We start from the raw sequence: 15,042 nt of genomic DNA, 5'->3' as shown, positions 1-15,042 counted from the left end.
CGATCGATCGCTTAGTAAGTGAACACGCAACCAATGTGGTTACGGAATTGAATTATTATTTCAATCGTTGATAACAATGAAAATAATGTAACAGGAGATTCAAATTTCGCTGACTGCTGGAATCCTATAGAATTCGTGAAACGATTACCTCATTATTTTATAATACTTTATCAAATGTTGATTATGGTGGAGGTTTTAGAATAAATATATTTTTTATATTTTGTTTTATTTTTAATTTAATGAACGTGAGCTTAAGTAAACTGTACACTTCTTAGTTGTTTCGTAGTTGAAATTGCACACATTCCAAACCCTAAATCTTGTGCTTGAAAAAACTCCTTGTTTTGGGCAGTTCAAGGTGCAGCTCATTCGATTGAACCTGCAAGAGCATCTATGCTTAGTTAATACGCGTCGATCTTTGCATATGAAATACAATGGTTAATTAAAATAAGATCAGTCTTCAAATATTAGCTGAATTCAAATCCGATTCTTCGACTTGCCTAAATCCTTTTCAAATCAGTTGGATTAGTGATTCAATATCATAAAGTCAAAATATAAACGTGTATCAACTTAAATAAAATACCAGCTTCCGATATATTCATAGTGGGCAACAATAAACTTGTTCGATCGGTACATCGCACTAACTGACACCTTATTATGACGGATGACAATTGAATATTGCCCGAAATAGCTAACAAACGACAATGAAGTGGCTACCAAACCCAAATCTACCAATCATGCCAATAATGCAACCGAAATTCAATCAAATCCGGTTAATAGATTGCAGTGAACCACCAACGACCGTCCGTCGCCAGTTCAACTTGATTCCGGTGAATAACCGGGTGGGGGATCGGAGGTTCCTCGCACTAAAGCCTGTCGTTAATTAATTCCTGGAGACAATCATCATAACAACTTTATGAGTCGTCGTATTCCTTTGTGCTCTGCCGACCGCCACCAATTATAGGCCACACTGAACTGAACTGCTAAATTGATGCGTTTATGCGGATGGATGGCAGCCGGATAGTCCCAAATTGGGTAAGGCTCATCCCTCTTCCCCCACCGAGGCACCCCAATGACCATCCCTGCGATTGGCGCGGTCGATTTGTGCGGCTCTCGTAGCCGCTTCTAATTTCCTCACCTATTGTAATTAATTTTCCCGTAATTAATTCTGCGAATTAGAGCTTACTCGGTAATGAACGTTTTGCAGTCAAACGTTCGGATTCCGGTTTACGTTGCGTATTGCAGCGATAATCATTGTTTTCGTGTTCTGTGTAATAGGAACATTCAGCGAGGTTCTATTTTCGATTTCCGGGAGTGATGAATAGCGCATTTAAATAGACCAATAGCTACAATAACATATTGGCAGTCCATTGTGGGGGAACGATTGAAATGCTATACGAACCGTTTTTTTTTTCAGAATACCTCCTGTCTTTCGGTCAAGGTTGTTTCCAGGGAAACTTCCGGCGAAACGGGATGAAATTAGCGCTTGAGAAGCGACTACCTCAAATGGTGTTAACCACTGGAAGCGAACAGTCAAATAATATAATTATACAAATTCGAAGAAGCCTCGCGGTGAATTGGGTTCCATGTTATTGGAAGCCGGGCATTGTATTTCACATAATGATGAGGTCGAACCCGTATTGGACAACGACGCATGTACGAATTACCAGCAACATTTAATAATTAATTTAATTTCAAACCGTTTCGTTTCGCGTGATGTCAATCCGAGCAAACGTGTTGTGATCCTGTGCGGTGGAAGTTGTCACACAACGAATGAATTCGCATTGGGGTGGAAAAGTGGGTCGTTTTGGAGGGCGGTGGGAGTCAGACGAAAATCGTTACACGCAGCTTTTGCCTGTATTCTCTCTGCTTTCGTACGGGATTGTGCATTTCCGGGGAAATATTTCAAGCATGACAAGTGCGTTTACGAGACGAATGGTGTGTGAGAGTGAGTTTAATTCCAATTATTCATTTGTGACTGCAATTGAGTTGCCGAGCCGGGCGAAATATTTTCGCGGAAATCCTTCCATTCCGAGTTCAGGAATTTCTCATCTGCGGCTTCCTTTTTTTGTCAACCAATGCTTAGAGCGGCAGAACGATATGAAAAGCCGAACGTCCAAATTCTCATATTCAGTTTAATAGCAATTTAAAAAATATAATTCAGGCTCTGTGGTTAACGCACATCCAGTGAAGCCTATCACAATTACAAATAACTCATTTAAAATTAAACAGTTCCCCCAAATATGTGCACATATAAATCTGCCGTCCATGGTGCTGACCTTCCAAGCCTGTTTGTGTATGAGAACATTTTATTTAATTACTTTTGTTTTAATTAATCCTTGTCGGTACAGTGAAAAACGGCTTTCTATCTTATTGGTTTCGGTATGGATACACAATTATTTCGGAACGAAAATGTTATGACTCTGGGTAAGATGACGAAATAAATAAATTGACTCGTGAAGTTACTCACTTTCTGCGCCTTGCGAGGGCGGAAGGCGGGCTGATGGGCGAGTCTTCGGCGTTCTTCGTTCTCCAGTTCAGATTGTGCCTTGTACTCCGCTGGTGGCCATTTTTGATCTCCGCGCATATTGGTACCGCCTGAAATGATAGCACGAAAAATATGCGATTGAATCAAAAAGGAAACAAATCTAGAAGCATCTAAATTACGTGCGAAATATTCCAATAAAAAAACTGGTTGTCTGTAGTGAAAAAACATTTGACATTCAGGAAATAGTGAATCACATGCGCAAACGGATTTTGTAGAGCTGTGCCAGCTTTCCGATACGCCGAAAATAAAGTGACTATTATCCTATTTATCCCATTACTTTCAAATATTTCCTGAATACATGAATAATAACAGTTTCAAATAGGATACGAAGGGAAACATGAGATTCATCATAAAAAAGGGGGTTTTCTACACAAATGCTTCTCAGGATTTATCCAATACTCACTTCTATAAAACGGTCGTTTGTCTGCTCTCAGCCACCACAATAAGGAAGTATACTAATCTGATACTTTATGCAACAATATATCAGTTCACACTATTTATAGACGAACTTTAATGTCTAGTGAACTTGTTCATGAATTGAAATGATACTACTATGAATAATATATAACGGTAGGGTAGGGCGGGGCTAGTTGGTCATAGGGGTAAGTTGGTCAGTGATGATATCTTAGAATCTGAGCGTCCAAAAAATTAGCGATCTATGTATGGATGGAAAATAGTGAATTGCTGATACAAAAAATAAGCAAATTGGAAAAACTTTTTATTAAGTTGGTTAAAAAATACGGACACGGTTCCGATTTTGCCAAAAATCATTCACGGTTTGCGCATTATAAAATATGTTCTAAAACTGGTTAATAACCATGAAAAAAATCGGCTCAAACGTAAAACAAAGGTTTATTGTACGTATTAACATTAAGTGCTAATGGAAATCGCTTTTTGAAATTATTTTTATTGAATCTTCATGAATATTCTTTTTCATATAGAGAGGGGCTAGTTGGTCACAAAAATTGCTCGTTTGAGAGCAACGCATATAAAATTTTCAGGTATGCCGTGTTTCATTACGCAAGCTATAAACAAATATAGAAAGCATATGTTTTACTGCTAAACCCAGCGTATTTGAAACGCGACAACCACCACACAAACCACTTGCAATATAATTGTCATATTTATATTTTTTGCTGTAAAATTTTCATTAAATATAATAAACGCTCACATTGGATATCAGAACTCACAATAAGGCATTGAGTAATGTAGCATACCTGGAGCCTATGTCATCAAAACAAATGCAAGCAAGAATGCAAGCGGTCCTGCGTCGCAGAGATGCCAGGTGATTTTTTTCAAAAGTCTTGACATGGTACGAGAAAATGTCTGCACCATGATATCGGAGGAAAGTTCTTCACAAAAAAACCGAACTGTGATAACTCTATTTGTTTATTTCAGCTTTGAAATTTTTGTTGTAACCCAAACCATATCCATGAAACTAATTGTAGGAGAGGTAAGTAACCGGAAAACCTTCGATTTGTGAAGTGGTCGTTTGAAAGATCTAGGTTAATCTATTGTATAGTAGGGCCAGAATAATAGAAATTCAATGTCACGATCATTTGAATTTTCGAGTGCAAATGAGCTAATGTCTTCTAGAAACAATATTTATTCAGACCGCTTGGTTCGCTGAAACTAAAGCCCTATTTTTTTGACGATATTTTCGGCCAATAGTTAGATAGTTTAAAAACGCTATCATACTGGTCTTCATATATGTGATATATCTCATAATGTCTTCAAAATGTCATCACAAAATCAAATGTCTTCAAAACGAAGACATGTCGTCAAACCTGGAATCTCTGGTTCGCCACAAAGTGGAAGAGAGACGAAATCGCTAGAAAAGATTGTCTGACTAATTTTCAACGATAGTTTGAAATTTTTAATTAACTTGTTGTTTTACTTGCTACTTGATATTGGTTAACTGTTTATGTTCTGCTTATTATTTGCTCAAAAATAACATGCCTATTATTGACCACTTTACTCCGTGTGTGGGGTTAGTTGGTCAATTTTTTTTTTATTAATCCGTTTATTTTTACAGGCTCAGTTACATAAGTTTAATGGAGCCAAACTCTTAACTATATTTCAACTAGCATATATCAACATGTTGTTTCCTTAATTCTATGGTTAATGAAATAGGAAACCGATTACTCGCGGTCGACTCGAGTTTAGAAGGGTGACACATTTTCATTAGGAAAAGGATGGGATGTAAGGAGATGTGTGTTTACACTCGCACTCGCATTCACATTCACATTCTCATTCACACTGACACTTCACACTCAATTCTTAAAACTATCCTTACATCTAATATGTATTTACAATTTAACTTATTCTAATGTTAGTAGGAAGGGAACCGATAGCTCGCGAAGGACGAAAAGGAGGGGAAAAGGATGTATGAACAATCACACTCGAAGATCGATAGCTTTAAGGAAAACATATATTTGGGACATGTAATCAAGGTCTAACCGAGCCAACACATCTCTCACCGGCACATTGGACTGCTTTCCTCCAGCCCGAAGGGAGTTTTCTAAATTCGATCTGGCGACAAGATACAACTCGCACGACCAAACAACGTGTTCGATATCGTGGTAACCATGGCCACAACCGCAGAGATTGCTGTCGACAAGATTAAAACGAAAAAGCAGCGCGTCTAACGAACAGTGATTGGACATGAGTCGGGAGAAGGTGCGAATAAAGTCCCGACTCAAGTCCAGACTTTTGAACCATGGTTTGAGGCTAACCTTAGGGATAATTGAGTGGAGCCACCGGCCCAATTCATCTTCGTTCCATTTGCGTTGCCAGTTAACGATGGTATTTTTACGAACTAAAGAATAAAATTCATTGAAGGCGATTTGACGCTGATAAATTTCGCCTTCAATTGCATCTACCTTTGCTAATGAGTCAGCCCTCTCATTACCCGGAATTGAGCAATGTGAAGGGACCCAGACAAAGGTAATGACATAACAGCGTCTGGATAAAGCACTCAAAATTTTTCGTATTCTCTCAAGGAAGTACGGCGAGTGCTTTTCCGGCCTCACTGAACGGATAGCTTCGACAGAGCTAAGACTATCCGTTACAATGTAATAGTGTTCAACAGGTCGTGAGGCGACGCTGTCCAGCGCCCAGTGTATTGCTGCCAATTCAGCAATATACACTGAGCAAGGATACTGAAGACTGTGTGAGGTGCTAAAAACATTTGTTGAACACTCCAAATCCTGTGGACTCATTCATAGAGGACCCATCAGTAAAGTACATATTATCACAATTGACACGCCCATACTTTGCTTCGAAAATCGTAGGAACGATCCCCGATCGATGATAATCTGGAATTCCATGGATATCCTGCTTCATGGACAGATCAAAATGCACAGAGGAATTGATGTAGTCAGGAAAACAAACACGGTTGGGAATATACGAAGAAGGAACAACCTGCATAGAGGTGAATTCATGATATGAGCTCATGAATCCAGAATGAAAATTTAGCTCGATCAGCTGCTCAAAATTTCCGATCACCAATGGGTTCATAACCTTACACCGAATGAAGAACCGAAGAGATAATAAATTGAAGCGATCTTTTAGTGGGAGTACGCCTGCCAAAACCTCGAGACTCATGGTATGCGTTGAGGGCATACATCCCAACGCAATACGGAGACAAAGATACTGAATTCGCTCGAGTTTAATGAGGTGTGTTTTGGCAGCTGATTGAAAACAGAAACTGTCATACTCCATCACTGAGAGAATAGTTGTTCGATACAACATTAGAAGATCTTCGGGATGGGCTCCCCACCAGGTGCCGGTAATTGTACGGAGAAAGTTTATTCTTTGTTGACATTTTTTACTCAGATACCTAATATGGGCCCCCCAAGTACATTTGGAGTCGAACCAGACCCCAAGATACTTGAAAGACATAGCATGAGTGATCGGTTTACCCAAAAGTTGAAGCTTTGGTTTTGTTGGTCTATGCTTCCTAGAAAAAACCACCATCTCTGTTTTCTCCGTGGAGAATTCGATCCCTAGCCCAATGGCCCAGGTTGAAAAATTGTTCAAAGTATCTTGTAAGGGTCCTTGCATGTCGGATTCGTTAGATCCTACGACAGACACCACTCCATCATCTGCAAGTTGTCTTAGGTTGCAATTTTGTGTAAGGCAATTGTCGATGTCGCTTACATAGAAGTTGTACAAAAGGGGGCTTAAACATGAGCCCTGGGGGAGTCCCATGTAGGAGACCCGACTTACTGTCGAATCCCCGTGAGAAAAATTCAAATGTTTCTCACAAAGCAAGTTATATAACATATTATTCAATAGAGGCGGCAGACCCCGAGAGTGTAATTTGTCTGACAGGACCTCTATTGAAACAGAATCAAAGGCCCCCTTTATGTCCAAGAATACTGAAGCCATTTGTTTTTTTTCGGCGTAAGCCAATTGAATTTCTGAAGAAAGCAACGCAAGACAATCATTCGTCCCCTTGCCCCTGCGGAACCCATATTGTGTATCTGAGAGTAGGCCATTCGTTTCAACCCATCGATCAAGGCGAAACAAGATCATTTTCTCCAACAATTTCCGTATACAAGACAGCATTGCTATTGGGCGGTACGAATTGAAGTCGGACGCGGGTTTTCCGGGTTTTTGAATAGCTATAATTCGCACTTGTCTCCAATCATCTGGAACAATATTATGCTCCAGAAACCGATTGTATAAGTTCAACAAGCGATGTTTCGCCACATCAGGGAGATTTTTCAGCAAGTTGAACTTAATTCTATCCGATCCCGGAGCAGAATTGTTACATGAAAGGAGAGCAAGAGAGAATTCTACCATCGAAAACTCGGAATCAAGATCGCATCTATCTTGTGGTATATCACGAACAACTTTTTGCACAGGAGCGGAATCAGGACAAACCTTCCGTGCAAAATTAAAAATCCATCGATGTGAATATTCTTCGCATTCATTCGTTGAAGAACGATTTCTCATGTTTCGAGCCACTTTCCATAATTTTTTCATTGACGTTTCTCGTGACAAACCTCCCACGAAATTTCGCCAATAAGCACGTTTTTTCCCTTTGATCAAATTTTTGAACTGATTCTCAAGGGCTAAATACGTTTGAAAATTTTCAGGAGTACCACGTTTCCGAAAAGCTTTAAATGCATTCGATTTTTCTACATAAAGCTTGGAACATTGGCTATCCCACCATAGATTGGGAGGCCTTCGGAAAATGGTGGAACCTGGATTGGGTTTCGTTTGAGCGCGAACTGCGCTGTCATAGATCAAACGAGAAAGGAAGTTATACTCCTCCAATGGAGATAAACCATCTCTGGAATTGATGGCTAGAGTAATCGCGTCCGCATTTTTTTTCCAGTCAATGTGTCTTGTGAGGTCATATGCCATGTTTATAGATTCAGAAGAATTCGACCCAATGGTGATGGAAATTTTGATTGGCAAGTGATCACTACCGTTGGGGTCCTGGATTACATCCCACTTGCAATCTAACGATAGTGAATTCGAGCAAAGCGAGAGGTCAAGAGCACTTGGGTTAGCAGGAGGTTTAGGTACACGTGTTGTTTCCCCAGTGTTCAAAACGGTCATATTGAAGCTGTTACAAAGGTCATATATCAACAGTGAACGATTGTCGTCGTACTGTTCCCCCCAAGATCAATCGTGGCTTAGGAAGGAGTGAGCACATGTCAACAAGTTGCTTGCGGCTAACCGCAGCTCTCGGAGGCCAATACAAGCTGACAATACAGAGGTCTTTTTCTCTGATGTTTGCATGACAAGCAACAGTTTCGATCCCTCCAATAGGTGGAAGGTCAATTCGAAAAAATGAGTGGCACTTATTGATCCCCAATAGCACCCCTCCATATCTGTCATCACGGTCCAAGCGTACAATATTGAAATCATGGAAAGAGAGATCATCTCGCGAAGAAAGTCAAGTTTCGGACAGAGCAAAAACATCACAATTGAACTTATGAATTAAAAATTTGAATGTATCCAATTTAGGGATAAGATTACGACAATTCCACTGTAAAACAGTGATATCTCCGACCTCTCTATTTGAATTAGACATCAAGAGAGATAATCATTGCAAGGAGGGGCCATGTTTGCATCAATTGTTGCAAAATTGTCTTTAATACTGGAAGCATTGAAATGACAATGGTTCTGATGGAGTCGGAAACGTTAAAACACTTGAAGATTTGATCCACAAGGTCAGACAACTTTATAAATCCCGATTGGGAAGTTGAGCTGGACGGAAAAATAGGGATAGTTGGGGTTTTTGATGTCCCCTCGAGTGCTGGGTCGTTCGAAGGTGAACTATTCCCACGGAAGCCAGGAGGAACCTGATTTTGCTTGTCCGCTGCACTCGTTTTTTTAGGCAAGCTAACAGGGGATATCACCGGAGGGACTTGTGATTGAATTTTGGGAGTGGTCACATTTTTGCGCCGGGGATTCCCTTGGGAAATAAACGGTGTACCCCCGTGAGCTGTGTCCGCTTCCATTTCGTCAACTGGCAACGTGGAAAAGATATTGTGTGAGGAGATTGGATGTTGTTGTTGTTGGGCCTGTGGAGAAGCGCCCTTTAAAATTTCCGCAAAAGTGCGTTTCGAGCGTTCCTTTAAAGAGCGCTTCTGTTTCTCCCAGCGACTCTTGTAATTTTCACAAGCTGAGAGCTCATGTGGGGTCCCCCCGCAATATGGACACTTATGCTCAGTCGCACTGCAGGATTTGCCCACATGTTGCTCTCCGCAAGTGGCACAGCGCTCCTTGTTGGCGCAGTAGTCTGCTGTGTGACCAACTGACTTGCATTTGTTGCAAGTCATGGGCTTTGGCACGAAGAGACGCAGCGGAAGCCTCAATTTGTCCACCCATAACGTAGTCAGGGAGGGCGGAACCAGCAAAAGTTACTCGAAACGAGTCGGACGGCGTGAATTTTGTTTTTCCCTCTTCCTGGGACACTTTTCCTAATTGATGGTAGTCCAAAATTTTAACTTTCGTCAAAGGGAGCTTTTTAAATCTGCCATCTCCCTCTTTTATTAATGCGCTCGTCAGACCCGTTTCTGTAATCACCCCCGAAATTTCTACGTTATGGCAGGGCACATAGACGCGATATTCTAGTACGAACCTATTGTCGACAACAATCTCGTTAGCTTGCTTCCGATCAGCCACGACAACACGCAGTTTGTTCGGTCGAACCTTTCTAATTTCGACCACGGAGGAATAATTTTTTGTCAGATCTTTCATGATCTGAATGACGTTGAGCGATTTCCCGTTGGGTTTTGGCCGGAAGAAAACAACCCATGGGCCAGATCCAGATGCATCTTCTGGATAGACCTTGACACGCGGAGAGGGGACAACTGAGGGGGAGGACGAGGTCGATTGTTGAGCGGGAGCGGGAACAGTTGGGCTGGGAGGCAAGTTCGGGAGATAATCGGAAGCGGGAGCGGGAGATTGAGGGGGCGAAGTGGAAAAGTTTGCCAATTTTCTTGAAGGGGGCTTGTTGAGGTTGATTAACTCTTCCTCTGAAAAGACATCGTCTGAGGGGGGAACGCGTTTAAGCGACTTCCCAGTAGTTAGTGAGGAGGAAACATCAGATTCAATGTCCATATCAAGAGGATCGCACTCTGCCATTATGGCAGATATACAATTATACTTTTTCTTTTTTTTTAAATCCTTAACCTAATATATATATAAACTAAAATACTTGAAGCGCACGGTGCGGATGATTTGTAACGGTGCTCCAATCGAACCACGTGATGATCGCTTGGCACAACAGCAATGGTGTATCGCACCACAATACGATGACGAGGAACGGCACACGCTCACAGAGCCCGCAGTGGAGGACTTCTCCCTCCCGCTGGTTGTGATTACTTATCACTTCACTCTCACAATAAAGAAAACACCGTTAGAGCGACACAATCACTTCAGCGAAACCGATAACGGTATTGTTCCAACACAATAACGGACACGAACAACTTTGCGTCCGGCGGCTTCGGACTGCGCGAGCTGACTGTGAGTTGGTCAATTTATTCTACGTTAAATAAAAGAAAAATGTCAAATAATTGATTCTCTGGTTATTTTTCTATTCTGATCCATGTTTATCTTATCTGAAGTGTAAAAAAAAACTATCTTGTTTATCTTTAATAATCCAACAAGTTATACATATACTGGATATAATCTCACATAGCTATACATCACTGCTTTTTCAAGTAAAAATTTATCTGAACAGTGCAACACTCATGTCCAAATTTAATACGACTGCAAAGGGTATTTTTAAGTCGTTCAGAAATCGATGTAATCGACCTCTCGCTTCCAGAGCCTTGTGCTGGTGTTTCGGTATACTATCCACGAGCTGCTGAAGGCGCTGCGGATCAAGATCCTTCTAGGCTCTTCCAAGAAATGTGACCCTTTGACCAACAACGTCGAACCATACTCGTGATTATTAGACTGTGCCAGATACTCACTCGTGATATATCGCAGTGAAATAAACACATATGTTCGAAGGAAAGCTTCAAACGAAACACTAGAACTGAAGATTATTATTCTTTAAATTAAATTTTGAGTGAACTTTTTAGAAAATGATCATGTGAGGGGCTTACAATGAAAGGGGTGTAAGTGATTTGATCGATTTCTCTACATCGACTCCCTCTTTGGGTCATAACTTAGCTGCAAATACATTCCCAGCTGTATTTACCAACGTGGAAAATAGGTCAGAACCTCATCTATCGGATTCTATAGCAAAATTGGAAAGTTTTTGCAGTTGAGTTATTAACTAACGCCATGCTTTGAGGTGCCTTGAACATTCCGATCACGAAGTTCTCCCGAACCGAATTTGATTATTATAAATTTCTAAAACGGGTATTTCATAAAATTTTGTAATGAATGACTGAATATTTATTTTCAAAATGTAACAGGTGTTTATGTTGCAGTATTGTAATTTTTTTTGGAAGTGTTGCTTACACTGATGAAGGGTAGTCACTTTATTTTTTCCCGATAACAAACATATAATAACATACAAGGTGAAGGAAAATAGGTTCAATTAGCAGCGAACGGTGCACGTACTCTAAAATAGTTTCTTACGAAATTTCCATGTATTGTTATGGATGACGAAACATACTTATTGGAAGATTTTCAATGATTGGCTAGATATCCTGGTTTTGTAGATTCTATGTTTCCTCAGGACGATTTTTGCAATTGTTATTCACCTTCACGCGACTTCTCATTGGTACACTTCAAATTTGCAGTCAATAAAAGGATTCGATAACGGAAACATGACAGAGGATACACGTTGAATTAAGGCGCTGTCAGTCAAACTGTAAAAATTCGGGACACTGTCTTCTGTTTATGAAGTTGTTTCCATAACGGCTGGTCCGTATGCACAACAAATCAACAGAAGAAAATTGAACATTTTTTTCTCATTTCCTTACCTGATTCCTGAACTTTTACGGATTTTTTTATCTAGTTCAGACCTTTTTATAATTTAATTTAATTCAGTATCTATTTTCATAATAGTTGATGAATTACGAAAATTCAACCTGTTTTGGAGCTGCTTGCAGGACCTTATCCTGCGTTTCTTCGATCTGCGACTGCCGGGGTTTTCCTTCTTTAGCATATATTTTGCGGAGTGAGTAACCGGATTACACTGCACTAACTTGATTGTTGCACTAGACTCCGTTTATTTACATTAACAATTCATTACAACACAATTAATTTACAGGTAATTTAAATAGGACATTAATAATTTCGACTGATTCAAAGGCTGTTTTCCTCCCAAATCAATTCTATCTGCGATGACAGATGTACAGTGTCGACGTCTGATGGCGAACTCCAATTAGGGGTCATAATTTTGGTCCCAAACTCGTTAGTGTTATCTCAAACACAAACATGAAGCCAGTTTTCAAATGTGAAAGTTTGAATGAAAATTTTCACATCATGTTGTTTAATTACTTGAAACACGTATTTCTGACTTTTATTTAACCATTTGTCTATACATTTCCAAATTTTTTTCATTATAATATAAAGTTGTCATCAAAATCAAATTTAGTATGAGATTTTTCAGTATCTGCAAAAAAAAGTGTTTTTCACTGAAATAGAATACTAATTCGATACGGAAAAGTTAACTAATTTCAAAAAAATGAAAGTTAATTAATTCATAATTTTAATTTTAATAGTGTGTTCATTCCGCTCGAAAATCAATTACTCTTTGATGCTCCCCTAAACTAGTAAACGAAACTGTATGTCGTCAACGCGAATTTTGATATACCCTTATCTCTATTTTGTCTTCTTTTGTGATTGGTCATGTAATTTTTGTTTTATTCACCTTTCACCTATCTCTTTCCCTTTCTATTTGGACTGTTTGTATTAGTAATCTGTAGAAGAAGGGATTGAAAGAAGTCAACTATTGCATTGATGTTTGTAACGAACAAAATTTTTGTGGTTATTTTATGGTCAAAAATAATTCAGTGGGTTTTTAAGGAAAATTAGGTGAAGGCTTACCCTTCAATTTTCATCTTGTGTGCAACTGTTACATCAAGCTCTTCTAATGCTTACAAACATATTCCTGATGGCAGCAAAAAAAAAGTGCCGCGACTTTAATAGTTAGCTGTAGTTCCTTCTTCTTCTGTGAGTGCCTTCAACCATTGTGACCATTAGTTTTATCTATTGGGATGCAGCTCCTTGCGAAGCGGCAAATTTTATGAGATCCAGGAGCTTCTTGAAATGAAACCTCTGAGGAGGATATAACATGCGTGATAAGATGGCTGTCATCCGAAATAGTGGCTCAAAGAGTCCTCTGTAAACATGATGCTTTACGAATCGGTTTTCGGTTGCATGTTGATTGTAGATTATGCAGAGCATGCCAAGATGGCATTAATCTAAAACACTTTAAATGGTTAAACTTGTCAGCTATGTTTGAATACTTTGTCTCATACTATCAAACTGATGAATAAGCTCTTCCAAGGTAACTCTTCGGAGATACAAGTTCCACATTCCGGTATTTCACGACTTTTTCGACTTTGGGTTGCCAGAAAAGTAATTGCCAATTTAATATTATTAATATCATTTTCGTGTAATATTAGAAAATGCATAGAGGAACTGGTACAAATTCGGTACTCCATTTTGTTTTTTTGGACTTAGCTCTTGGCCAATGCTCGGAATTTCTTCATATTACGTCAGCCTATGAAGGGATCTATTGCGGACATTCCCCCGCAAACCGATTCCAAAAATCTTGATTTGGCTCGGAGCTTTGAGCGTAGAAGTGCAACAACTCAAATTCGAGTACCTGAGATGCCTGGGTATAAATTTAGCACCCCATTTTTTTATTTTTTCAAATTAAAAGAAGCGTCCTGGAATCACTGAAAAATGTATTTTTTGACATTTTCATTCAAAATAGAAGTGAAGTACACTATCTTAAGTAAATTAACTCAACTTTGACGAAAAAGCATACAATTTTACAAAACAAAGAGGAACAAAAAAAAACCGTTTTTTTCAAGAAAAAGTGAATAAATTTCATCTCGATTTATTTCTAACTACAATACTTATCATAGTGTATCATCAACATTATGTTTACATTGGGGTCCAAATTACCTGCATACCGAATTTTCACTTTGGATTGAAATCTATGAAATTTGTGATTAAAATCTCGATACACTTACTCGAATTCGTTGAAGAACATAAATTTCTTGATCCAAATAAGCTTTAATATTTAAAATCCGCTCACTAATCGGTTTTTAATGATTTTTCAAAAGTTGTACATGAAAAATTTTCGAGATTTCAAAAACAACAAAAGTTGAATTTTTTTTTATAAAAAACACATATATTTTGGGTTTTTGGCATCTTACGTTTGTTACTACATTACACGAACAGTTTTTTTTCCTTCACCACCAGAGTGCGCTCATAATCGCCGGAGATCCGGGTGGGTACCAAATTACCCACGGGGTACCGAATTTGTACCAGTTCCTCTACTGCTGCTGGACATGACGACTAAGTTTTCGACATCGTATAAAAAAACCATTAACATTATTTCCACTATAAAACACAATGTTATATCTCGAGAACGGTTAGTGCTAGGATGGAACGTTATATATAGTTTTTCATACAGAATCGCATGAAGATTCAATTTTAATGTTACTTTTCTTAAATAGTTACTATTTCATAAAGTATTAAAATTTTATAAATTTTCTAAAATTCATTTTGGTGAATGTTTTTAATATTAAAATCAATTTTTGAGTAAGATTTTAACAGTGCATTTTAAATGTTATTTTTCTCAATAGTTCATTAATTTTCCAACAACATCATATTTTAATCAGACATCTGGATCTTGAGTTACGATTTTCTGAAGATAAATTATTTTGAACACGCCCTTTCAGAAAATCAGTCGTAATTTAAATTGCTTATATGAAAATGAAAATTGTCATTTTGGGTAGCTTCCATTATATGTAAAAAGTTTCAAAGGATCGAAAAGGATGGTGTCAAAAGTTTCCGTTTCCCGACTGATTTGGCGCATGGAAACGCTTGGT

General features: G+C 38.9%; 1 protein-coding gene across 5 annotated transcripts in view; it reads right to left on the bottom strand.

Annotated features, from left to right (window-relative positions):
• The window catches only part of LOC129765445 (uncharacterized), a 351,357-nt gene that overhangs the window by 27,371 nt on the left and 308,944 nt on the right, over positions 1–15,042 (bottom strand). For all 5 annotated transcript variants that reach the window (XM_055765774.1, XM_055765777.1, XM_055765775.1 and 2 more), the window contains one exon: positions 2,468–2,595. In XM_055765774.1, coding sequence (XP_055621749.1) covers positions 2,468–2,595 — 128 coding nt within the window. The remainder of the gene's footprint in view (positions 1–2,467; positions 2,596–15,042) is intronic.

Source organism: Toxorhynchites rutilus, chromosome 2 (assembly GCF_029784135.1).
Source record: "Toxorhynchites rutilus septentrionalis strain SRP chromosome 2, ASM2978413v1, whole genome shotgun sequence".
NCBI lineage: Eukaryota > Metazoa > Arthropoda > Insecta > Diptera > Culicidae > Toxorhynchites > Toxorhynchites rutilus.
This window is presented reverse-complemented; position numbering and strand designations above follow the sequence as displayed.